The 26,937-nt window shown below is 44.7% G+C and overlaps 1 protein-coding gene and 1 long non-coding RNA gene across 2 annotated transcripts in view; one reads left to right on the top strand and one right to left on the bottom strand.

Annotated features, from left to right (window-relative positions):
• Positions 1–24,510, top strand: part of LOC128891956 (zinc finger protein 395) — an 80,576-nt gene extending 56,066 nt beyond the window's left edge. The window contains exons 6-8 of the mRNA XM_054151955.1: positions 23,090–23,190; positions 23,439–23,694; positions 24,188–24,510. Of these exons, the coding sequence (XP_054007930.1) occupies positions 23,090–23,190; positions 23,439–23,694; positions 24,188–24,406 (576 nt within the window). The 3' untranslated portion in view covers positions 24,407–24,510. The remainder of the gene's footprint in view (positions 1–23,089; positions 23,191–23,438; positions 23,695–24,187) is intronic.
• Positions 5,623–7,948, bottom strand: LOC128891959 (uncharacterized). The gene is made up of 2 exons (XR_008460982.1): positions 7,093–7,948; positions 5,623–6,511 (listed from the first exon to the last, which is right to left on the bottom strand). It is a non-coding gene; the product is annotated as an uncharacterized LOC128891959 (long non-coding RNA).
• Positions 24,511–26,937: the final 2,427 nt, after the last annotated feature.

The raw sequence follows: 26,937 nt of genomic DNA, 5'->3' as shown, positions 1-26,937 counted from the left end.
ACACGAGGCGTACAACAGGTTGTTCTGCAACCGTGTAGACTCCTTTACGCGTTCGGTTTTTAATAGGAACAATGGCAACGATTTCTTTTCAGTCGGTTCTTGTACTTGACGATAGGGTGCTTTTTCAAAAAAAAAAAAAAAAATATGGTTGGTGGTAACAATCAGTCGAGCAGATTTCTTCGATACTTCAAAGCAATCGTTCAAACATTGCTATCAACTGCAGTTGTATTAATATACGGAAAAGAGTTGCGTCTATGGTCCAAGGTTGCATTCACTCGCGTTGAAGCGGTTCTCATGTCGACGCCTGCGAGCTGGACTCTGAACGTACGGAAGGGAAGGGCGGGTGGGAAGTGCAGACACAGCCTCGAATCGTGTAACAAACGTTTTGGTCCTCCAGCATTTTCATTCTTCAGCCCTGATAGCAGAGTACAGTAATTAATCGAAATTCATGTATCAATTTTGCCCACGTTTGCCATCCTGTCCTCATCTTTCACGCGTATTCCTATTGCACGCGCACCTGCAGGGAAACACCGGTTGCATCGCGCCTCTTATCTGCTTTCTTTTGTATCCTTATCTCTCGGAACTGTTCACGCATAATCGCTACCAGGAGATAACGTTAATGACGTTGATAGCGTGGCTGCAACATTGACGTTATCGTGACATATTGGACGGCCACGTATGATTTCGTCGAAATTCGTCTGCGCTTGTCAGGAACGCAGTGAACAGGAAGCGGAAGACTCTCAAGGTCTGTGGTTGATTTGGATTACATGCTCGATTCGGGTGGTTTTTTGCAGGTTGTCAAGGTCGTTGAGGTTTTCGACCACCTTCCTCGTAACAGTAATTTAGTCGGAACCTAAAACAAATATGTGTTCTTATCGAAGGAAAGTATCCATCCAAGTGGAGCAGTATGGTCTTCTTATTATTCATGCGCCGATTTATTCTGTTGTAATTCTTATGTCGAGTTGCAACAAAAGCGGCATGTTCGCGTCGTACGCCTAGCAACCTAACATCCTCCACGTGGCGAGTATTGTTCAAACACTCGCATTAACCATGATTGTACAAATCGTAGTGCACCCACTCGGTCAGTTTCTCATCTGAACTGTGTCATCTAGACTTTGCGTCAGCTATGCTTGTAAACATCGTTTCATCCACGCTCCGCGGATCCTGAATCGTGTTAGCCTCCGCGTATTTCTCCATCCTTTGTACGGCAACGCGGTGTTGCAGTGGCGGCTTCGTCAGGGATTAGCTCTATCGTACCTATTAGCGCAGACTGGTCCTCTCTGTTTCAAAACGGGGGGCCAGTTAGCCTGGCGTAAAAATAGACGTATTCTGGCGTGTTTCACAGTCAAGGAAGTGGCCTTGGGCGACCATTTGGGAGCCACGCTACAGTGGACTTCCTCGTGTCTGTCCTTGGTAGTTCTGCGTTGTAAGAAAGGAATGCAGCTTCGTCAGCTAAATAAGTGACACTCTTTCTTCTTTAGGAATGTGCATTACAAAGCAGAGGTCAACATTCTGGGGACCACTCCTCCAGGACTCGGCTATCCCTATTGTGCGTATCTCTTTCCTCGACTCTGTCTCGTACTTGGTTCACCTCACAAATATCTGCATCCTAAGATAAAAAGGATTCGAGATATCATCGCGTAACATCTCGCATGGTCATTCTGTCATCCAACAAAAAGGATAAAAGTCTGTCGACGGCCATATGCTTTTATGTTTCACGAGCATATTTCCCCTCTGTTCGTGAAAAAGGCTTATTCTTGGCGTAGCCTTCGATACCGCTCAGCTTTCGGGAGACGCGTGCATTTGTGACAGATATGCAACGGTCGTCGTTAACATTCCATCGCGTTCGTGTGATCGAAAAACGCGAGTTCGTACAGCGACGTTTGCTCCTGTGCGGAGCCTCGTCTCTGTCTAGCCTCTATGCACCGCGCGAGGGGAATACAGTCAAACGAAGGGAACGTGGGGGAGGGGAGATGTGTTGCGACTGCGCAGAAGAGACATCGCGACGCACGCCTCCGCATGGACCTAGATCTCGAGCCGCGAGAACCGGCGCCGGCGTTGCACCGTCGTCGCAGTGCACACCACGTGACGTCATCGGTGGCACGTGCCCCTCCCTTTGCCCCTCAGCCGACCTGCGAGCCCACCGAAGTGCAGCGTTGCAGGGGACCGGCGGGGAACCGCGGGGAGCGGTCCTTCGTCGCCACGAGGGGCGGTCGGCGGGTTGGTGCAATCAGCGGGAGGGCCGAGGGGGTGGGGGGTGGGGTGGGGGGGGGGAAGGTAGTAAGGTCACCGTGGCCCTGACTGCACGCGCGCGAAACAATATCCGTGTGCAAGCACGATGTACGCTCGCGCGCGCATTACAGAGGCGAGTAGAGCGTGCGCTCGTGGAAGATTTATTTCTAGTTCCGCGATCCGCTCTTTCCACTATTTTTTACCACGACCATTTTCCATCTGGCCCTCGGGGCAGCCACGAATTGCGAAACGCGGGGAAGCCTTGACCATCGTCTTCGATAGAGAGCACTCCACCCTCCCTCTTTTAGCGAAGATGCATTGTCAGAACGAGGCCGAAGGGACACGCGCGGCGAACGACGAGGTCCCGGAGTAATCGCGATTAAAACCGAGGGTGGGCGAAATTCTTAGGGAGACACGAGATTTCGAGTTTGTTTCTTCTTTTCTAATCCCGTTGGCGGATTGTTAGCCAATCGTCCTTGCTCGAGCATGTCGGCCATAAGCGTCTGACGCACGTGCAGGGCGCGGCTGACTTAATCGCGTCCACCGATAGAACGCTGCATCGTAATCGTTTGTTCATCTTGAGAGATACTGTGGAAACGTGGTGAGATGAGGAAGTGGGTGTACGCAGAAAATATTTATCTAATTTATGAACTCAATATTCATATTTATTTGAGGCACTTTCTCTGCCGCCATCTCGAATTTTTTGAACGTTGAATCCAAGAAACGACCACCGAAATTATTTCCTTGGTGGAATTCGTGGAATATCGGAAGTACGCTTTAACGTCCGATGTCTTCGTTGCACCATCGCTGTTAATGGACTGTTGGGGGCCAAATTAAGCATTCGAGGCCACGGATGGCCTCGCACCCAGGAAACGAGTTTACCGCTGTCTAGTCAGGCGCGTTCGGGGCCATTTTTGCCGTTAACCTTGACGAGAACCGATTCCAAAATTCCGGGAAGAAAATAGTAACCACTGAGTAAGCGCCTACGGTACGCGACATTCACCTTCGATACGTAAGCACACTTAACGTGATATAACAACTGTCAACTCCAAAGGCAAACTCAGACTCCGCAAACAGAAAATGATTGCTCTCAAACTGTTACACTCAGACTTTCCATCGAGACACTAATTACTAGACTGCGGGTTTTATGCATTTATGACACACCCTAACGCGGAAAACATACGAAAAATACAACATCACTCACTTAGAATAAATTCTATCAATTAATGTAATAACATTTCGTTGCACATTAGTGTATCTACCTTTTGGCTATATTTAATGCATGTTTCTTACATTCGATTGCATCGTAAATGCATAAATGATGTTTTCACAGCAAATGAATTCTATATTATTTAAAAAAAAAAAATTTTTTTTTTTTTTTTAAATTTCTGATAGCGAACGTGTTAATTTTAATCCCTTCAGCCGAGGCTTAATTATCTCCAACCGCAAAGAAAGTAAGAATGTATTCGTTCCGCAAAAAAAAAAAAAAAAAACAACTTAAGCTAAACTTTACTTTCCAACTAAGTTTAATAATTCCACGTTTGGCCCCGTCCACGCGACGACCTCTATCTTTTTACGACCGCGTGGTATAGTCTGACAAGGCTTCCGACGAAGTTCTTAAAACTTCGTTGTTGCGTTTGCATGGCAATTTGCACTACCGCCGGGAATTCTCGTCGATAAAAACTGCTTGGCGAAATTTTTCGGCGTTCGAGTATTCAAGCAGTTCGATCGCTCAAATATTAAAGAAAGACTGGACTCTTTTAATTAATTAAAAGTTCCTGTGAATAAAAGCAACAAAACTTTAACTAAATCCTCATTCTCGCCTAATCTACAGTTTTCCAGTTGACTTAAAAATATGAAATTTCTTTTTTACACTAAACACTAAATACACCGCATCGAGTAGAACAGCTTGCACCGTTTCGTTTCGTCGTTACTGGAAAATCTCTGGGAACAGGCATCGCGTTACTTGGCTACCAATCAATTACGTAAATCTACATACCATTTGCGTAATTCGAACAAAAGCAGAATACGTAACGATCCGTGTCGATTTTGTCGACACCAGTCTCCGAGGACAGATCCCCTCAGGGATACAGATCTTCCCAATACGAGATCTTTCAATCCCTTCAAGCATTTAGTATGTTACACAGATATTTGTCAGTCTCAAGCTTCGTTTCTTATGAAATGAACGTCCAAATATCGAGCTGGATGGAATCTATACTCGGTGACCAGAATTTTTTAACGAGGCTATCCACCATTGCTAAAAGTTGTTTATCGTGCGAACTAATAACTGGACTATACGTTTCGTGCATTTATGCAAACGGAAGACCTACGCTAAATACATGCATAGTATATGCACCTATGCGAAAATAACGATCCGTGGAATAAACTCGTAGCGAAAAAAATTACTAATTTTTCCATTTGTCCTTGGAATACTATCATTTTATTCCGCGAAGTCGAGACTCAGGAACAACGATCTGCTCGCGTACTAACCTACGTAGATGCGTGAAATTCTCAGCAATTATTTTTGAACAGGCACCAGAGCGATTCGTGGAAATTGGGAAACAGTTTTCAGCGGGTGTTAATCGTCAGACGCGGATGCGGATGTCTCGATTCATTGCCAACGACGTACATACATACGCGTACGTCTCGAGCTCTGGGACGTCGGGTCGTATTGTGACACGTCCGTCTGTCTTACGTAATAACATTGCGTAAACTTGACGTTCACCGTAATGTCTGTCGTACGTATTTCCGTGCGCCCAGCAACAACGCCGACGAGGATCAGCCCCGATGCGCGGTGTGCAATTATGCGTTCTAATTCCTCCTTCTTACCTTTCCTCGTCACGGCGACTGTTCCACAAAATTTGCTATTACGAAACTCCCTGGAAATTGTCGAACTTACAATTTGCCGAGCGTAGAATTACATATTCAAATTGTGCGGGTTTTTTTTTTTTTTTTTTTTCTCGCGAAGTTTACTTCGGAGTAATCTGGAAACGAATATTAGCTGTATAATCGTCGATAATTGATCGGGTAGGAGTGCTTTAAAATTGTCGCGTGGTTAATAATGAAGCCATCTCGTTAAATTAAACGCTTCATTCACCGGAATGGTCGTGGATTGTGTCACCGCTAATACAGAAATTCTTTAGAAACAATCGGAATCTATGACGACGTAACTTTTTCCGCGTTGCGTTTACTTAGGAGTTAAATAACGTATTGTTTACGCGATGTCGATTCAGTCGGTGATTTCTTTTCTTTTATAAACCGCGCGTCTATTCTCTAATTAATTCAGCAGAATACGGTATTTCAATGGTTACGCAACCTCGTAATTAAATCAATTACTCTCGATACGACTAGGAAGAACGCGTTGGGTTAGGTTTAGATAAAGATACATAATACATAACGCATGCGTGTTTATATAAAATGTGTAACCAGAGATTCTTTGAATCGACTCTGCATCTAACGGTGCGCTGTCAATTTATCGAGTTACGCGTGAAACGATTCCATTGCCGACACACGTGCATGATAGGCATGACATAAATCGGTGGCCATGACACTGACGCTACAGACGTAGGAAACCTTTTCCATCTTCTTTGTTTTGATACTTTCGAGGTACGATAAAGCCATAGTCTCTCTATCGCGCTATTCGATCATCGTTTGAGAATCGAATCACGTAGAGGGTGCCGCATAGCGTTCCTAAGCATCATTCAAATTACTTTGGCGCACTATATTCTCGAGCATCGTTCCTGTTCGCCATAATCAGCGGAAGAGATTTTTTGTTTAGGTTTCGCCAGACCATTTCGTCTAATAATAATATTACTAATAACGTGATGTCATCTCGACTTATATACGATGCCAATGATCGAATGCAACGATCGATGGATCTATAATTAAAACTTTGTTTCAATCCAACTATCGAAGCGAGAACTGTTTCGAGATTTTCGACGTCAATGCGACATTTCACGCGGTTGCAACACATCGAATGCCCCGTTCAGAAATAGATTAGCGGAATAGTAGAGTAAAATATCGGATGAATTTGGTCACAACAGCGACATTCTCGCTTAAAAGGATGTCTCGTTTCTCGTACAACCCCGCGGAACTTGATGGATTACTAACACGCGATTTACGCGTGAAAAACAATCACGGTATTCCTCGAATTAATTTTTCAAGTCTGTTATTATTTCCACCGAGGAGAAAAATAAACAGAATCGTGGCCATTAGTGTTTCTGCGAACGCAAACATGTTTCCAAGATATGTTTAAGAAGGCTCTGGTTTGCGCGATCATCTTAAATGAATGAAACAAACAATTTTTAGTCATTTATTTTTCTGACAAGAAATTATATTAACGAAATCGTTTAAGTTCCTCGAAATCCAGGAATTGTTTTTATTAAAATACATGAAAGATAGTTTTACTAGCTCCTTCTGAGAGCGGATAAATAAAACACTGACGACTGATGAATGGATTTGATGAGAGGAACATAGAAGTTAAATCACTTTGTTTTTTTTTTTGCTTTTTTTTTTTGTTTTTAAATGAATATTTATAGCTGAAAATGAGATTCTTCAATCGAATCGATGTGTAACGTGACGAGTATTCAAAAGGCGAGCTAACGGCGCAGAAGAATTGCATTTGTAGCTATAAATATTCATTTCAGAAAACGTGATACGAGCTCGTTTTGTTGGTTTCATTGAGATTTAAGTGAACTTTCACACCAGACACAGAGAGTCACGTATGAAGAGTCGTGTAATTATGAAATCGAAAAATAGTAGATATCCCCAAATACTTTCATACATTTAAACTTAAAAAAAAGAATGTCCGAGGGAGACAGAAATTCAACGAGTTTCTCGAAATCCCTAAATACCACAGACCTGCTAAAGTTTTCCACGAGAAATGGTTGTGGTTTCCCGAATCGCCGAGTCCATATAAAATCATCCGTAGCTTCCTATAAATAGTACCTCGGTTCAGGACTCGCGCGGAATCGATCGCGAATCTCTCGATTTGTCGTTGCCAAGTGATCGTTGCCAACCAGCCACAGAATGCAAACATCGAGAGACAATGCGTGCAAGTTCTTCGGAAGGCCGGGAGATGTATATTCATTAAGCATCTCCTTGGGAAACTAGCCACACCGACCTTGTAAGGTTTGACGCCGCGACTAATGAGCGAGAAGCGGCCCGTGGTCGAGATCGGCCATTGCGAAACTAGTATTTGCCCGGAAGGAACGCGAGCTGCTCCTTGCCCGTGACGTTATTTTCCACAGCCTGTAATTCATTTCAATTTGACGTCCACGTTGTCTCGGGGCTGACTCCAGCGCGAGAAACCCGACGCGTTGCCTCATCGGTGATTGATCGCACGAACGTTTCGTTCGGCCGCGGAGGGCTGATCATCCGCTGGTCTATACCACTTAAAACCGAGTTTCCTCGCGTCCAGAGCAATTACCGTTGTCCCCATAAGTATTCAACCGTGGTAGAAACGTTTGCCCATGCGATTCAGTCTCTCAGATAGCGAGCAGAGGCAGGCTTCGACTTTGAGACGGCGTTTAATCGATTAAGAGGAATTCGTATTTCGCGGAGGCGAGGTCTTCTTCTTTGAGAAGGGTCATGGTTGCAGGAGACGTACCGAGAGTCGCTTCTTTAGAATAGATTTTCTCATACATTTTTTTTTATCGCGAAGGAACATTGCAACTTCATCTATGGAGAAATTAGGAAAGTATTAAAATATTAAGTAATGATAATAGAAAAAAAGAATTTAAATCGGGCAAGTTTCATCGCAAATGGACACTCGGTTTATTTAACGTACTCGAGCGAGTGCCTAGTCTTTTTAGAATATCCAAGTTTCTTCTGATCGTTAGAACGTTGCCGTTTCGACGAAGCCAATTTTGTATCCGTTAACGAAGGAGAAACATTCAACGATATATCGGTTAGCAAAGATGCAGAAGTGGTTAGCGTACGACAATGCGTTAAATGGCTTCGATATGTGTGATGTAATGGCCATGAATATATAGCAGCGCGCGAGTAGGCAACGATGGCGGCTTTGACGAGTACCTGCGCACTCGTTCAATTCAAATTCAATTCTCGTGGAAAAACAGAGAGCAGGAAGAATGTATCGTTCAATAACTTGTCCTCCGATTTTCATCATTTTCACATTTTTTCCTTTTGTTTTTAATGAAACCAGAAAAGCTTGAAGGGTCCACCAATGTTAAACTCAAGCGTCGCTTAAAACGTAAACAATTTTTGTCCTCCTTCTCCTAAAAAATGTTGACGTTCTATTACACCGATTTCACGACGCGCGAATAAGACCGAGTATTCAACTTTCATCGGTCGTTGGTTTCAACGCTGAACTACTAAGTCGGGGGAACACGTTTATGTAAAAAAAAATTGTGTTACAACTTCGCGAGCCAGCGAAACGACTTACACGAGCGAATGCTTAGTGGTAGCGTACTTGATTATTATCATCAACACGTTCGACCAGATGTCTTCCCCCTTGCTGTTTGCGATTTCTCACTGGCATTAAAATTGCACGTTATGCAACCGATTGTGCAAGACTTGCGGAACATGGGATGACGAATCAAGTTAATTTTTTGAAAGAACGTAATTACTCGTCTTGTAACTGGACGGGCGAGAGTTTACTCGTCGTAATGGATAGCTTCGAACTGAATTTTTTCGCGACTTTCGCGAAGAATAATGACTCGTAAGATTCTAGTCTGCGTAGAACGATTTAACCGTTATCGCGTACGTTGATGGAAAATAATTTCTTGGAAAGTGTGATCGAGTATAGTAATCGAAAGAACATCGTGTTACTTCATGTTTTTAACGATAAGATAACGCGAAACAATTTTGCCCCAGTACAAACGATGTATATTTTCATCGATGCGTATAGAAAAATTAACGAAGAGGACCCCGTAGCTATCGGTGTAATCGCCACATATCTTAAAGGACCATATTCCCTAAGCGTCACAGCTTCATTCCAAGCCAATGACACTTATAGAGTCATCGACTTTGTTCTCCAGTTGGGAGTCTCCTTCGAACGGGGGATTTCGGTGGAGAATTATCATTCGATTGGCAAACCGCAGCACTCGATGAGGACAAGGTATGATGGACGGTGTCACGGGTACAGGTGAACGCAACCAGACTACCAAACGAGGCCTCCGAGAATGGGTCTCCGTTTCGCAGGGGGCCCTCGTTAGACGTTTTCTGTCGGCGAGAGAGGAGTCAAGGCCGCACGGTCGCGAATTTCAGTTGGTCGCCGAACATCTGCTCGCAGTGGGGATAAGATACGGTTCTACCGCGATGCGCGACGAGTTGGCCCAGGTCGTGACTGCTCTTTTTTACGCGCGCCGAATTTTACGCGCTAGACAAACCCAGACCTATACGAGATCGATCTCTCTTCTAACCGCTCTGAAATTACGGGACAATTTTTTGAGAATTTTTAACGCGACCACTGTGTAACATAGAATGGTATAATTGGTATTTCGTGAATATTAGAAACAGGAGTCGATGCAGTTATTTTCTTAACACGTTGATCTCCACGTCATCCATATATGGGTGACAGTGCTTTTCACTGAAGAATCAATCAAATTAATTATAAAAGTTTAGTGCCAAAGAAAATGAATTCGAATGGAATACTTGAATTTCGATAAAGTTATACAAATATTTTTCAACGTCAATTAAGAACACCAACATGCTCAGGCTCGCGTCTACTGTAATCCCCTGCTAAACTCCCTCTGGTCTCGATATCGATTCGTCGAGAGTGAAATCGTCGAGTGCACATCTAGCATAACGAGGGAGCACGACGAAGACCTCGTGTCCCCATCGCGGCCGTTCTTCTTGCGGAATAGTCGGTCCGATAGTAGCGTTTCCACCGCTGAAGCGCAACTCGCACGAGCGCAGGCGCGCGGTATCGACCGTTCGTGGACTCCACCTTGACCTCCAATGGCGAAGGCGGCTCCGAACAATTAAAGCTCTTAAGGGCCTTGGCTCGTTGGAATCGATCCGCCTCATTAACGCTGCGATCGTCAGGGGATGAAGCTTTTCCATGCTGCTGAGCTGATTCGCACCTGTCCCGCGAGAGTCATCTCGCTCGTTTGGTCATTCTACAAAGGCTCGTGGCTACGTGGCTTCCCAAGCCTAACACAGGGATAGGCAAAATTTTATTGGATTATTAACCCTTTGCACTCGGTGTCGTATTACATAACTTAGCTCTGCCCCGCGATTTCACCCGCGTGAAATACTATTTATTTATTTTATGTCGTTCGCTGTTCGACTGACTGTTGTATTCGCTAATAAAGTTCGCCTGGACTTACGATATATTCTCCGAAGAGACGTCCGAGTGCAGAGAGTTAAATTACAAACGAAAAGAACTCGTCGGAATTCTGCGGAGATGTGGGTTAATTCGCATCGAGAAGTCTTAGGTAGTTTATGTTCCTGTTAGTATGGCTACACCTTGTTACCTCGCTACCTCGTGGCTCCCTTGTCCACACCATGCGTTAGCACCTCCGTTATGTGTAATCGGAAGTTTCTGCGAGACTGTGATCACGTGGTTTGCGTGTGATAGATGACGACAGTGTTCGAGGCAGTAGTCGGTGTACGCGAGCCAAGTTATTCCAGCAATTACGTTCTATTTGAAAAGAAGCCTTCGTGTACATTGCGATTCTGTCAACAGACGACCGCTGGAGTGGGAACATCGCGGAATGTGCAGTCCACTTTACGGACAACTTTCTCGGTAGTAATTTCCGACTACCAGAAATTCGAACGAAATGTGTCGCGTGTTTTATTCATTATACAACCGGAGAAGGTACAGTCTCTATTACACGAACTAGCTATTTTTTTTTTTATTTTTAATTTCGACTACAGTAGAAAATCGAGATCCAGAGAAGACTCCAGGGAACCGTGCTACAATCACCTCGGAAACATTCGCAAACCTTAACGAAAATCCCTAAAACCCTTTCCCTTTTTAGAGAAAGCTCCGTTAACATAAAAACGATTCGAACTTGATTTGATTTGACTTGATTCGAGATGAATCTAAAATTGATTAGTCTATGATTCGAACCGTACGATTCGAATCGACTGCGAAGGAAGATAATCCGTCCAAGGGGAACGATGGAATCGTTCGCGGTGCACGATCGCCAAGAGAAAACGCCAGGCGACGGAGTGGAAACGTAAAACTCAGCCGTGACAAACGATCGGTTTGTTGCTTACGCAGCTGATCGCTTCCAACGGCTGATATGTCACGTTTCGCGTCCCAGTGAATCAGCTGACCAGCCAACGAGAGATTTCGCTGGCCAAGCGCGACAACGATTGATCTCTCGACTCGCTGTCAACGGCCTTGCCACGTCTCCGACACACCGGTTCTCCTCGACTTACCGAAGTTGAGCAACTCGCTGGGCGCGGCCTGTCTTAGGACCAGTTTACAGTTACTTCAGCCGCGCGTAGAAGAAACAGCTTGAGCTATCCTCCAACGCTGAGAACAGCCACGGCGGGGAGCTCTTGCGCTGGAATCGCGTGGAAATCGTTCATGGCTACCTCGGGACTCTACTGTTAGGCGAGGTGCTTCCAGGCGTTACTTACGGTCCGTTCGGTTACATCTCGATATATGTATATAAGGAAGCCAAGCCTCGCGATTCCGTGGATGATGACTCAGGAAGCAATGAATTCGGAACATCGACACTGTCATCTCGAAGGGAACCACAAGGTGTCGTAAACGAGATTTTTGAAAACGACACTTTGAATCGTACAGCACTATACCATGATCGAGTCCATTAGACTAGATCATTGTTTCGAACAAGTGTCTAGTAGAGAAAGTCTTTTCCCTGATAAACTTTCCTCGCTTGGGAATCGTTCCGTGTAAACGTATCTTGATTAACCAACCGACGAATTAACTCGCCAAGCCATCGCACAGAAAATGTTCAAACGGGTCATTTCATCGTTCCCAATGCCTGACGGATTTCTAAACACCGCTGTTCCAACTGGCAGAAGATGCCTGTCCAATCGACGAATTAACTCGTCTCGCTCGGTAACCGGCTGAGAAACGAAGAGTTACCGCCGGTAGTTCCTGCGAGTCGTTGCAGGTGCAGCTAACGGTCGCACGTCGTCGCGTGTCGAGCAGGAAATGCAAAGCAATCGTGCGACAAGCGGCGATAAATTTCGCAGAAGCTAGCGGCAGCGCGTAAAAGGGAAAACGCATTTCTGCCGCCTCGGATTGTACTTTCCCCTTTCATAGGAGTAGTACTTCTCTTTCATAAGCCCGTTTCACGGACGAACAAGTACCCGGGGAGATATGCGACTTTCCGACCTGAGATCGATACGAGAGAAAGTTACCTCGATTGCGATCGCGCGCTGTGTTGTCGAAACTGCTTACGTAAAGCGGTCGAACGATGTTTCAGGTTCGATTCGCGGCATTGTCGTTGTTAAGCATTCAAAACCAGGCCTCGAGACCAGTGGAACGAGATCAACCGTCGACGCATGCCTCGATGGTGCTCGCTATGATCCTCGATCCTCGATCGCTGATCGACGGTCGCGCGGAATTCGTCGCGCGTCTCTAGGAAATTTGGCTCGCGCGGATGTTGGCGACGCGAGTGGGAAAATTGCTGAATAATTCAGATTTTCTGAATGTCGAACTTGTTTACATGGAAAGGGAAGAAAGTTTGGAATCCAGTCTTTTATTACCTATTGAAACCACTCGACAAATACGCCAAGTGTCGTTGCTCGTCGTCTATGACACGTCCAGGAATGGATGTTACGACGCGCAGTGAAAACGAAAGTCATTAGCACACGGCGATGCACTTTTACTTGTGCTGGCGTTGTCGATAGAAAGTTTAGGCACACGTACATCCTTGAGACTTGAAGCAGCACGGAATGTGGATCATTCGAGACTGTTTTTAATCGTGAACTGTACCATCTTGGACGATACCGACTTTTCAACAACATATACAGGATAAAAAAAAAAAACGACTTTTTGGTGGCCACGCGTGAAATTTATTCCGAGACGAAGTAGAAAAGCGTGTCCACGAAACAGTTGTCCGTTGATGAACCGTGGGCAGCTTTCTAAAATTCGATGACTCTACGAGGAACGTTTCTAGCCTGAGCAAATATATCATCTAATCGTGGAACGTACGTTAAGATCGAAAAGTTTCGTCGAGGAATGAGGAATTATAAATGGCGACAATCCAACGAAAGGAGAGTTTAGTGAAATTCAACATAAACAGGATGCTGTCAGAAATAATGGAAGAAAGATTCGATATGGTCGAAGACGAAAAATATCAAAGAGAAAATCAGTTTTTCAATGAGCTTTTAGGTCCGTCGTTGGTCCAGCGTGCAATCGATGGTAATATATTCATAGAAGGAACGTTTGGTATTTCGCGATTAACTTGGAAAGTAGTCCTGCCCTAGGGTAACGTTATCCTCGGACTCTATCCTTTCTCTTCGCTTTGTTCGACCGTGCACTGCAACCGATTGGTTGCCTGTGCCACGACTGGGACCGCTCCCTCTAAAATTTGCGAAAGTGACCTTGATTTCGTTGTCACCGTGCCTGGCATGCTTTTTAATGACCGCTGGCCCGGATTCGACTGCCTCCAAAAAACCCTTCCTGGCTTTCTCGGTACCTCGAGAAACGATCCACGCATAATGTCACGCACCATAACAACTCCCGTACTAATGGAAGTTTGTTAGCTTCGCTGTTGCTTTCCGACCGAGTCCACAGTGCTCCAAAGTTCTTCCTAGAGTTACTCGGAGCTTGCTCCAAAATGTTCCCAATAATCAGTTCCAGAGTTATTTCTAGAGCTTTTACAGTCTTTTTAAAGTTGCATCTGAGATCGTACAGAGTTCTAGAGTTCTCTAGAACATTTCGCAGACGGGATCGTTGTAATCGGTAGACTAAACTTGCATTCACGTGCGATCCACGGCAAGGTTTCAAAAATACACACAGACAAGTTCACACGTGCCATTGTGTAAACAGGTCGTAGCAGACGGACGTCCAACGCGGCCAGCCGAATTTTATTTTTCCAAATGCTTTCCTTTCGTTTATCGCGTGGGCGCGAATCCAAACGTCTCTTTTTTTCGCGCGGAGTTCCAAGAATCGTGCAGTGTCTCAATACGATACACCAATATCGGCCTGAACTACAAATTTCCGAAACAATTCTATCTAACCTTTCCTCCGTAGAATTTCTAACGAATTTAATCGAAAGCTCCGCAAGATTATTTTCAATCGAAAATAAAAACAGTAGGGTTCGTTTCGCAACCTAGCGACATCGACGAAATTTTCAGTCGTCGAACCGAGCGTCGCGACCTTAGATTGGATGTTGAACCTTCCTCGTCCGATAGCAGCCACAGACGACGAACGTTCCCGTCCAGTTTGGCAATAACAAGTGAGCCTCCAGATAAGAGCTCGAATAAATATTTCTCAGTTTTGCGCAACCGGTGGCTGGCCTTGAAAAAGCGTCCTTATTCGATACCGCGGCGAACGATCGCCTCGCTTTTGCAAATCAGTGAACGGTAACGACTCGTCGCTTGTCCGGCTGCGATAACCACCTTAAAAGCGTAATGCATTCATGCCGGTCGACTACATTTCACGCCGCGTATCGTGGAAGGCACGACAATTTTCATACGTCACCGTGGAGAAGCCTAACGGACGTTGACGAGTCACGCATCTTGTCCGTTGTTTCGCATCGCGGCAATTAAAAATGAATTACTGTGCGCGACTCGTCACCGAAAACTCCGCGTTTCCTACTGGTAACGGTAATACCAGTTTCGGGTGTTGGTTTCTCCTTGGTAAAAATCGGGTTCAACGCTTGACACCACTGCGTAATTGGATGGAATGTGGCCACGATGACGGGACAATTGGTATCCAATTATTATTATTAGAAGTAGTGGAATTTCTTTGGAATAAATTGTAGACAACAAGTAAGGAATATTTCCGAATTTATTTAGATAATAACCTATCGAACATAAAGACCAAGATATCGATTAATGAATCTTATTACTTGAAATTGTTATTGTGGGTCGAAAGGTTTTCCGAAATAATCTTTCTATCTTGATTAACTTATATAAATCACGTACATGCCATATCTACTGTGAATGTTGCAAGTAAAATATATATCCTTTTCTTTTTATTATTGAATGTCTTTATTGCGCAAACGTACAAGTACGCGAGTATAAAAACAAGTATGTAGCAACGCGCAGCTGTTGACAGTACCTAACCTCAGGATGTGGGTGTTGAGGTATAGTCGCCGGTATCGTATGGGGCATTATTAGTTGGTGTAATATGAAGCAATGGACAGTTTACTTAGCCACGACTTCGTTGCACTTGATATTGCACAAATATTGGACTAAAACCAAAGTGGACTTACAGGAGTCAAAGCACGCGAGTAGGTCAACGAACGTATAATTCTTTGTAAAGTGATTAACGCTATCAATTGTTCTCAATTGAAAAAGTAGCGGGTAAAATGGAGGACAAACGTGTTAGGTACAATATTTTTAAACCCAAAAATAATATTTTTAATCGTATTTAATTGCCTACGGTTATCGCATGTCTGGCTTCTGTTTTTTATCGCAATGGATATCACACAGAGCGATAATATCGTTCTAGTGGATGCTCTTGTAATTATTTTTAGCAGCGCATCGAAGTCGAAGAAAACAATTTCGATTGTTGTGCGGCAACGAGGTATTCTTCGCCTCTCACTCGACCATGTAACCCGAGAAACGCGATGAAAGTGCGACCACGCATTAAATTAGGATAATTAGGAGCATAATTAATCCCAGTTTGAAAGTGGAATCACTTATGCTAACGCACGTCGTTTCTCATGCACGTGTGAAAAAAGAACGTATGTACGGATGTACCGCTACTAAAGCTAAAGTAATATCGGCTACTATCAATCAGGCTCGTGTGTTCTTCTCGAATTTGCGGAGGGAAAAGAAATCACACAAGAACAAACAATGTTCCATCGTTAGCAAGTATAAAGACAGGCTGCGATTCAACGCACAAAAGTAATTAAAAAAGTTCACGAGTCCCATTTCACCTTGATTCCGATTTACAGAAATTTCTGCGATTTATCTTCAATGATAATCGTACGCCAAATTCACCCCTGAAATTGGACTCGGTTACAACGATACACCCCGTATACGAGCCTGGTTTTTTTTATCGCGGAAGAACGGACAAGGTAACCGGTCGGTTTTTACTGCCGGTGGAATGTACGTCGAGTCAAAGTCAAAGTCAACGATAAGATGATAAACCTAGGGAAGCGAATGACCGGTAATATGCGTCTTGTGCTCGCGCCTTTATACTATCTCTTGCATTTCGCGCTCATTATCTAGTCTATGCTGGCCCGTTTGGTTGACTAGAACCGACGACACATTCGTACGAAATGTATCACGTTTCAATTGACCACATTTATTTTATTTTAGGAATAAACCTTAGGTCTTTCTCAGGCTTGCACGTAGGATAGTGTTGTGCGAAACAGCTGCCATAGAATTGCAATATAAATGCATATGATTGCAAGAATTTAGATTTAAACGAAAGTTTTATAAACAGAGTAACATGTATTTCATTTAATGCATGTATACATCGCATGCCTATCAAACATAATTATACTATTCTATCGCATCTTCATATTTATCTTGGTTTTCTATTATTCGAATATAATTCTGTTGGTTCCTATTTTAAATGCAACGATGGAATTTCGTTGAGAACGGTCTGTTTGACGCTGGCTCGGTGAACTAGCGTCCTCTGTCGTTTCATGTGCACGCCGCTAAAGTCGCTCGACGTAAACAACGCTATCGCGCATGCGCGACTCTCTTCCCTCTCGTGCGCCTTGCTCTTGAGTCGTCGTTCGGTCCTTCTTCTCCCTCCGCATCAGTCTCTGTTCCTCTCTCGGACCAAGCAACTGTCGTTTTACAACAATGTCGGTGGTGGCGCTGACCTTCATAATGGCGGCGATCAAGCCGGTAAATCGAGATTCATCGCATATTCTTTGAATCAAGGACAACTCTCGACGAGTGGTAGAAAATGCTGTTAATTGGGTAAGAACGCATTCCTGCATATTTTTTGTCTCCTCCTCGAGTGTCTTCATCTGTTTAGCGTAGTTTCTCGAGTGACGTTCGATAAATTGAAAACGGTCGAATATCCTGGCGCAGTTTCTTCGTGACTCACGGATGTTCAATGCTTCGCCTCCCTCCTCTCGTATGCTTTGAAACGATTCTCTTTCTCTGTTCCCCGTGTCGTCGACCCCCGTTCTCGCTTGGAAATTGCGCCGAATCGTGCGTTCCAGCATGTTTCTGTGCCCCTACATTTTTCACCGCTTCAATTTCTACGCATTAACGGCCCCTGAACAATGCTAGAATTCACGGCAACACTTACCGCCGCGTATTATCGCGACGATGTTCTAAATGCTGTTTTTTAAATAATGGTGCTCCTTGCCAGCCCCGGGTTAAGATTTTTATAAACACCTGCGGATACTGGGCTCTGTAATATTTTCAAAGGAAAACATATTTTATTCTAAAACTTTATCTTTATTTCTAATTAGTATTCGTTCTTGTGTAATCCAGATTACAACAATTCGGTTACATTTGATGTAATTACACGTGTACATATTTCGTGTACGATACAAACGTTTATGTAGTAATTCTGAAATATTAGAAATCCTGTTTGTATTCAACGCCCAGTATTTCGCTACAAGAGATAATTACTAAAAATTAAAGTTGCCTTTACGAGACTAACGGCACCGAAAATAAAAATATTTTCTGCCAAGCGAGGCCCTTTGGCCTCTAAAGCCCGCACCTTAATTCGAGCCTGCTTCCTCGAGCGCGACGCTTGGAGTAGCAACATCGAGGCGCAAAACGACGCAGAGGAATTCGTTCGACCAGTTTGCTTCCTGAAAGTTTCGAAAATAAAACGCACGCGACAAAAAGCAAAGTAACAAAGATCCATGTAGATCGTTAAGGGGTTTTTTTGATGCGTCATTTCGTTGCTTTACGAGGACGCCCATTACCGTACGTTATCGTTCCGTGGTGCCGTTGTCCTAAAACTTTCTAATCTTCCCGTGGCGCGCATGGCTTCGCCGCGAGATATTACCCCCCATAACAAACCCATGGATTTTTCACTCGCCACCCCGTATACCTCGTGTTCGTGCGTAAAGCATTCGTGTGTTCAGGAGGGTCAACGTCCGACCCTCACCACACGCCACGGATCGACGCGCCAACACACAGAAGCCTGGTTTGTTTTGGTTTCCCGGGCGTTACCCTCGCCTCCCCACTTCTTCCAAGCGAGTCCTCTCTCTTTCTTTCTTCGCTTGTTCGCCTCCTCCGTGCCCGATCCTCTCTTCACCACCTCCTTCGTTCCTGCGCGGCCGATACATCCGACGCTCATGAAAGCTATCGGCGTGTACAGTGACGACGCGATCCCAAAATGGGAATTGACATCGAATTAGCGTGACGTCAAGGAACGTATGCAGATATACGTCGGGATGGACGGTAAACGACGCTACGGCCACGGAATACGGGAAGAGTGGTAGCGTTAACGCGACACTGTGTACGATACACGGCGACATATTTTTCCCATTAAATCGAGGTTAGAGTCACATACCCCGCCGCTTAGATTCGAAAATGGTATCTATATTAACGTGGATTCGAGTAATATTTGACAAATACCATGGAGCGATCTATTTGTTTATTCGATTGGAAAATTATCTACAAAATTTTACTTAGTACTTTACGAACCGCAGTTGGGCATATAATTAAATTTAATGATATTCCTTATTTTCGTAACACTGGTATTATACAATATTTCATAATTTATATAACGATGGAAGCGTACAGTGCTACATCGGAATAGATAACAAGGTATTGGTTATCGTGGAAAAAAGCCGATTGCCAGTCGGTAAAATGTTAACTAAACTTCACTTCTCTCGACAATATCATTACACCGTTTGCTTAGTTGTTCCCTACTTAAAACGAGTTTGTCCCTACGGATAAAACAGCTAGCGGCAAATTATCGACTTCGAGATGTAATGCGCGCATAAGTTACCATCAGATCGAAAAGGGTTAAAGACACGACGGGGAGTAATGGAAGCAAGATGGCGCGTGCGCGAAAGATCGAAAAAGAAGTCGCGACAGTTGTTTCCGAGGAAACGAGCGCGACGAGTGACGCGAGGAGAAAGCGAGAGCCGCGTGGAAAGCAAGTGGCTGCGGTGCTGCGAGTACATAGTTTGGGATCGATTTTCGAGTCCGTGTCCGTGTCTCGTCGCACTCGTTACGTTCACCTCAACGGTAAATGCTCGATTCGCTGCTATCCCGCTCGGGTGCCAGCAACGTCCTGCGGCGCGGGGCGTGCACGGTAGCGAATGCAAGCGAAGCGGACAAGCATCGCGAAGAGAGACCTTGCTTGGAATTTCCATTCGTAGAGAACGGGTCAGTTCTCGAACGCGGATCATCGCATGCACGGTCTAATTAAAAGCTATTCGAGGACTGCACCCGAAACGTACGCAACACGCGTGACTTCGTTGCAATCCGAGATAGATTCCAGAGGGCGTGCACGCTCTCTTCTGTACGATGGAAAGCATGGAGGGAAGGGAGATGTATAGGACGTTCCATGGAACGATCAAGTGCACCCAAACAAAACCACGTGAGCGCGGCCGAGATGCATTAGCGATAGGCTTGCTTCTCGTATACAATAGAATCTACACTAGTTTATGTTTGTAAGTAAACAACGAACCATCTTAGAACTGTATCTTCGAATTATTCTATTTTATCTTTAAAAGTCCCTTTTGTAAATCTTTCGTACGGCTATAGCCAAGCGTAGAGTGGACGTAGGAGACCAATGAAATTTTAATCACGCGACAGGCACTGCTTACATCGAACATCGTGTCGTGAAACGTGCTATATAGAGTGGTCTCGTAAACGAGCCTGGTGCTAGGGTAGATGGCCGACGTCCTCCGATCGGAGTGCACGCGCGTGCATCCCCATCTAGCTATCTATACTACCGGCAACATCGGAGTGCATCGCGCACGATGCACCCACGGACGACTAGCACTCGGCAACCCTGTCCGCTTGCTTACTCATCCCTGTTGGCTCGAGAGAGGAGAGACCGCACGAGATCGTCCTCTCCTTGAGAAGATTTACATCTCTCTTTCTTCTGGTCGCGATGTGTTCCTTTTTTAGAATCTTGCCAATGGAACGGACCGTGACCAATTACATCGGTTGGCGTTGTACCGCGCTCGATGCAACCTGTTAACACAACAGATGGGCACAATGGCGTACTCGCTCATCTATGATTCGACCGAAACTTCGACTCGATGTTTCATTTCTTTCCGAATGCTGAATAGATCGGAAAACCATTGTTCTTTTAATGAATAGCTGCAGTTGTAGATGCGAATAATGTCGATACCTTTATTGAAATACCTTTGTTGAAATTAGATAATATTAAATGGCGATTGACTCGTCACAATGAGCTGAATTGTCACATGCTTTAAGAAATTTTAAAGATCGACTCGTTCGTTCATTCATTCGTTCGGCCACTTGCTCGTAATAAGAATCGTAGGTTCGAGAACCCATTTTCATAAAATTTCTAGTTTCCCTTTTAAAGAGATTGCTCGACCCAATCGATCGGGCATTTTAGAAAGTTTGCACGTTTATGCGGGTAGGCGATGCGTTGAACGGGCACGCGCAATATCTCTACGATTATTAACGCACGTAACCGAATGTGACTGAAAGTCGCTGCGCAAAAGGGGAAAGGGTCGCCGCGCTGACTTCTTCGGTACGAGGCAAAAGCAACGGGCAAGGCAAAGCAAAGGGAGAGCATATTGCCTGCCAACCGGCATAGAAGGTCTGTGACCTCGGCAATGCCTATGCTACGCTGTGCACGCCGCTGCCCGCGTGTACCGTTTCAGAGGTGATGTCACGAGCAGAAAGGTCCTTGAAAGAAGCAAACAACTTTTCGTCCGACAACTCTTTTCATAAACAAAATGATAAACGCACAGGTTTTGAATTTTATCTCATATCGTTATCAAATTTTTCGTATTATATTGTAAGCTCGTTTAACCAACGGTCCAGGCTAATCGTTGTTAATCACATAATGTTGTACAATTTTAAATCAACATGTAAACGAAAGAACATTCATAAAATATGATTACACAGGTAGAGCAACGGTTATCAGACAAAAAAATCTGGCTGTGTGTTCAATGATGCGTTACTGTAACGTCAGTGGCAGCGTGAACAATGTTGCTATCAGTTAATCTTCCGCTCGCCGCTACCAGTTCTACGATGTTCTTCGCAGCGATAATATCTTACGTCATATATTTTACTTGCGGATTAGCGAAGAAGTTATTTCATCTCAATTGCATCTGCGCGCATCCATTGTGTACCTGCGGCTTGTTACAGGGGACAATTTACGACGACAATAATTTTATTGTTTAGGCTTTCCTTACACGTGTACCCCGTGGCATACAAGAGCCGGGAGAGTCCTTGAGAGGTTACTTTCGTAGAGCTGAGACCACGTTCTCTTATCGCTAGTCGATTCAAGCCCCGAGGTGCATTGTCGAGGTTGCGTATCGTTAATTTGTCACTTCAGCGTCTTATTACATTGTTATCCGCCCTGGCTGGATGTTCGAGCCATGCTGATACAAAAGTTTACGCGTACTATAAAAGAACTTTTATTCTCGTACTTGAAACGTTTCGTTTGGATCTATAACGACTCGGTGTAGAGTTGTAGACAAATAGAATAGGAGGCACTTTCGGTGCGATTGCGAATAAACGGATGCTAGCCTTTCAACGCTCGCATTCTTCGAACGCAACGACTCGAAGGGAAAAGTGAAAAACGTTTTAGGAGAGAGAAAAAATGTTTGATTCGGCTGGCAGATTTACGAATTTTTTTGACTAATATTTTAGCTGTCCTTTGATGGGATCTTATGGTCCGTCGGTTAACGCGGCGTAGCGTGAATCGTACGCTCTAGTCGTGTTGGTCCGCTGCGCGAGGGAAAATCGATGCGCGGCAGCCAGCGTGCTCGCTGCGCGCACGTTTCTTTGTTTATATCGGCTGGCACTGGTCGCTGGTGGCACGATCACGTGTTATTGATCCAGGAACGATACGACACTCTCAGACCACGCGGTCGCCGCGATCGTGCTTTTAACGCTTTACGACTCGTCTGGCGCGCGCAACAGACTGCATCGACTTATTTCGCACAGAAGTAAACCCTCTTAAGGGGTATTTCGATTGTTTACACTGATATTGAGTCCATCTCGTAGATTCGTGTCACTCCCTGTTGCTCTAATTAATATTTGAAACATGTCTGAGAGTTTCGTGACTCTGGTCCTCGTAGTTTACACGAAGGGTTAAACGTGAAAGTCTCAGAATCATAGCTTTAAACGTCACGACTAGACTGTAGATGTTTATGCATTCATGACAAATGAAACTATGTGGCACAAATAAAAATATATATATATATATATATATATATATATATATAAAATATCAACAATAACACGCGTTTAGAATATTCAATACTTCGATTTAACTTTCAGTCATCCGCAGTCTAGTTACGACAAAGTGTAATCACGCGAGAAATCTTTAAATCCGCCTCGTCCATTGGAGAGATCTGCCATCTACTGGCTGGAATGTTAATCTACCTTTGAACGGGCTCCATGGATCAAAACCTTCAGCAATCCGACTTACAAGGGGGATTTTGAAGTAATAATAACCAGGAAAGAGAATAAACCCTTTAAGAGCTCAAAGAGATAAACACCGTTTTCGTCTTGTAAAAGACAGTTTCCACTCGAGAGGTCCATCGCGTTCATTCAGACCCTCTGAGACCGTTTGTCCCCGATTCGGATCAATGATCACCGAACCATCCGAATCTATCCATCACGTTTTTCTTTCTGGTTTCAGCCAAATGCGGCGGTGGTGTTCAAATGCATATGGAAAGGCTGTCTGGAGATCAAAACCACCGTAGCGCTGATCGAGGAGCACGTGCGCCAATCGCACTTGGGGTAAGTCGCAAGACGCAACAAGTCTCGTGAAAATCCTCGTGCCGGCGTACGTATATCGTGACCGGTTACGAGGCCGTGCGAGAACGATTAACCTTGAACCGTCTCGATAAGATAAATTCGCGTCGGTGAGAATTCAGTTTCGTATGTTACGTTAGGTTGGCCCAAAAATTTCTTTCCACCGTGTTTATATAAATAAACGAGCGTCTTAACTGGCCAATTTTAACCGATAGTCGCTCTGGTTTTCGCAGGCCGAAAATATCGAAAGGCAACGATAGCGACGACATGTCCGATCACGAGGAGGAGTTCTACTATCAAGAAGTCGCGATGGATCACATGAGCTCGCCGCCGACGATGTCACACCGGGACATGGCCAGGCCCCCTCACGAGGATCCGGAGTACCAGAAGCAGCTTCGTCTGGAGGCGGCCCCGGCGACGAACAACGCTGAGAACGTGCTGGTGGGAATCCGGGAACGGAACACGGCGTTCACTATTTCGCAATCCCCGGTACGCGTGCGGGATATATCGTTGGGAGAAAGAAAGATCGGTTCTGGGCTCACACGTTCACTGTTGGGAACTTTCTTTGGGGTCAGTTGTACTCTGGTATTGTAACCATTACACGAGAGTGCTTGATAGCGCATTGTTTCGGTAAAATGTAGACATCGCGAAGACTGATACTTCTTTCTCCTTGTAGCACCTAACGAGAGCGTCGTGTCAAGTGTTGAACACTGATTTTAAACGAGCTTCGTAGATGGATAGTAAACAAATCTTTGATCCATGCTTGACCTTGTGCAATATTAAATAGTTTAGCTACTAGCGTTAAACGTGCTATCCTACTGGCTGCTATAGCAGAGTTCTTTTCTTTACTTTCTATTTGAATTTAATCCCTCTTCAAGGTGTAGATCTTTACTCAACTTCTACGACTCTTTATTTAAATTCAGCGTGCAATGCCTCGAAAGGGTTTGTTCTATTAATCCAGCCTACTCTATCTGTTGAACAGGGCACACCTATCAAACACATAAAGCTGTCGCCCCGGCCGTTCCAGGCGTACCAACAGAACATGGGCCTGCTGACGGTGTCCACGGGCAAGATGCCGTCCTCGCCGCGTCGAATACGCGGCGAGACGAAGAAGTGCCGCAAGGTCTACGGTATGGAGCATCGGGACCTTTGGTGCACACAGTGCAAATGGAAGAAGGCCTGCAGCCGTTTCGGCGACTAGGCCAAGGGATCGACCCGCTCGTACGTCCGCGAGCGGAGATTGTCGCCGTGCCGACCCCAGAGTTTGCCAATGCTACGTTAAAAATGAGAACGAAAACAAAACAACCTACAACAACAAAAAAAAAAAAAAAACGAACACTTGTCACCAACTGCCAATTGCCAATTTCCGATCGATCGTCGTCGTCGTCGTCGTCGTCGTCACGCGACAAACGCGACGAGGACCTCCGATCGCCTGAACCACCGTTGGTTACAGCGTGTACGGGAAGTGGAGGTGGTACCCTATTTATCGGCCACCATCTTCCAAGAACAGGGGGCTCGCAGTTCGCTCTGTCGCTCCACGAACCGCAACAGAATGATACAAGCAACCTCCTCCTGTGTGTTCTTCTTGTTTCCCCGTCGGTCGTGTGTTTCTTGGGAATATCCACGACGGGTGGGTGAGTGGACTAAAGAAATGAAAAAAATTAAGGGGGCAACGAGTTTCGTCGAGAAACGTCAATCCCATGACGGATGGCGGACGGTTGGAGAAAGCCGATTAAATTTCGCGTAGCAAGATTGGAGGAGGCGTCGACTGCTCGCCGTCGGTGAACAAGAGCCGAGAGAGAATTTTGGACGCATGGATCGTTGACCGATTGTCGAACGATTTTCCTTGTCGCTCGTATTTGGCACTTGGCAAACTCCGGTAGGGTCATTTTTAGCCGTAAATTAAAAAAGAGGTTTCGATTAGTAGATAGCGAATAATTGCTTTGGCGTACGGAACGAGGCGTCCCTTTAGACTGTTGCGCTTGTCTCTGCCTCTCTCACACTCTCTATCCCTTTATCTCTAACCGTACGAGGGTGCAGGACACGTTCGGACCCTCGTTCCCGTCACGCCAGACGAAATCTTTTTGGTTCGGTACGTTAGAAGAGATTACGCGCTCGCTCGATGTCCGGCGAGCACGCATGTCCCTCTCGATATGTGCTGGTTCCCGAACCGACTCTTAGGTCATTGGATTGGGTCTTCCTCAGAGATGGGCAGAATCTTATTCGGCGAACGGAAACGCTGCGCAACGATTTATTCGATACTTTGATTTCGATTGGCAATTTTTCGTCGAACAAATGACTGATCGAAGGTTGTTTAGCTTCTTAATCGAAATTTCTATCTGCTAGAGCATTTTGCCCATCTCTGGTTCTTCCTTCGTCCGACGGAAGAGCGCCATCGCCTTCGATGCGCGCGCATTGCCCTCGCGACCGCGAGCATTGCAGGGAGAAAGAGAAATTAGTCTCAGGTAATCCTCCGCCGCGGTGGAATTCAAACTTTTTAGGAGACGCTCCATCTAGAAAACGAAACGGTTTGTTTTATACGTTTTAATTACTTCGCCTACCAAGTTTTATTTATATTCATTTTTAATTTACACGTTTAAAGACACGTACACTAGTAAGTAAATAACATTTGCTAGAATATTTATCGCGAATAATGTGATACCCGTCCCGTTTTTCAGGTTGATTTTTACATTATTTTTAACCAGATGAACTTTTATGCAGTTATTTATTTTTAACGAACATTCAAAGCTATTTTTTTAATTATCGTTGACAATACGGCGGGTTGATTCTTGTTCGTTAACAAAATCTTTTTTCCGAAAGATGATATACAATCATGCAATAAAGAGTCGAGAGGAGTATCTGATATTTCTCTTAGCAATACTCGCGCGACAATCGCGCCTCGGACGACAGGAAGGGGACCGAACACGTTCGAAAAATTCGGTTTGACCGATGTTCTTCCTGGAAGGACGCAGGCGGGCAAGTTGAACGAATATTGCGTCGAACAGGGCTAATTGTGATATTTTCTCTAAATTTTATCGGATATTAATCGTCATCAGCCGACGAGGCTGATGAAGAATATTAAAAAAATAAATAAATAAATAAATGAATTAAGCGGGTGATATATAAGGAAACGTGCGAAATTCGGGATTGGGGGAATTAACGCACGGATGAAAACAGAGGAAACAAAATTTTATACACCAATTATTATACTGCCAGATAAATAATTCAATACGAAGCGATGGAAGAGATCACGCGCGAAAACGTTATGAAAAAGTAAGAAGAAAAAAGAAATGAAAAAAAGATGAAATACACGAAAACGATTATCGTTCAAGGTTGCGTGCGCACGCAGCCGTTTTCACGTCGCCTGTTGGGGCTCGCTGGCAAGACTGTTCCAAAATGAAATTGCATTGATTTTTATACAAATAGTGTTCGTTCTAATAGCAACGAAAATTTCATCGAAAATTGCTTTGGAAAATTTCTTGGTCTCCGAACAAAACTTTTGTCTCGGAGAGTGTAAAATATTTTTGAACAGAGAATTAACGGTTGAAAAGAAAATTATATTTCTGTTGATCTTATAGTGTACCATCGTTAAATGTAAAAATCGGTGCGATTCCATCGCCGATCGAATAGTTTCGCCAGTCAGGGCTCGCCAGCCTCTCTCGACGACCTAAGACCGTGTTCGCCAACAAAGGAGCTGCGTGCACGAGACGACAAGAGGCCTCGCAGTTGAAT

This window comes from Hylaeus anthracinus, unplaced genomic scaffold (genome assembly GCF_026225885.1).
Source record: "Hylaeus anthracinus isolate JK02 unplaced genomic scaffold, UHH_iyHylAnth1.0_haploid 12002, whole genome shotgun sequence".
Lineage (NCBI taxonomy): Eukaryota > Metazoa > Arthropoda > Insecta > Hymenoptera > Colletidae > Hylaeus > Hylaeus anthracinus.
Note: the sequence above shows the minus strand (reverse complement) of the source record. Positions and strands in the feature narration are given on the sequence as shown.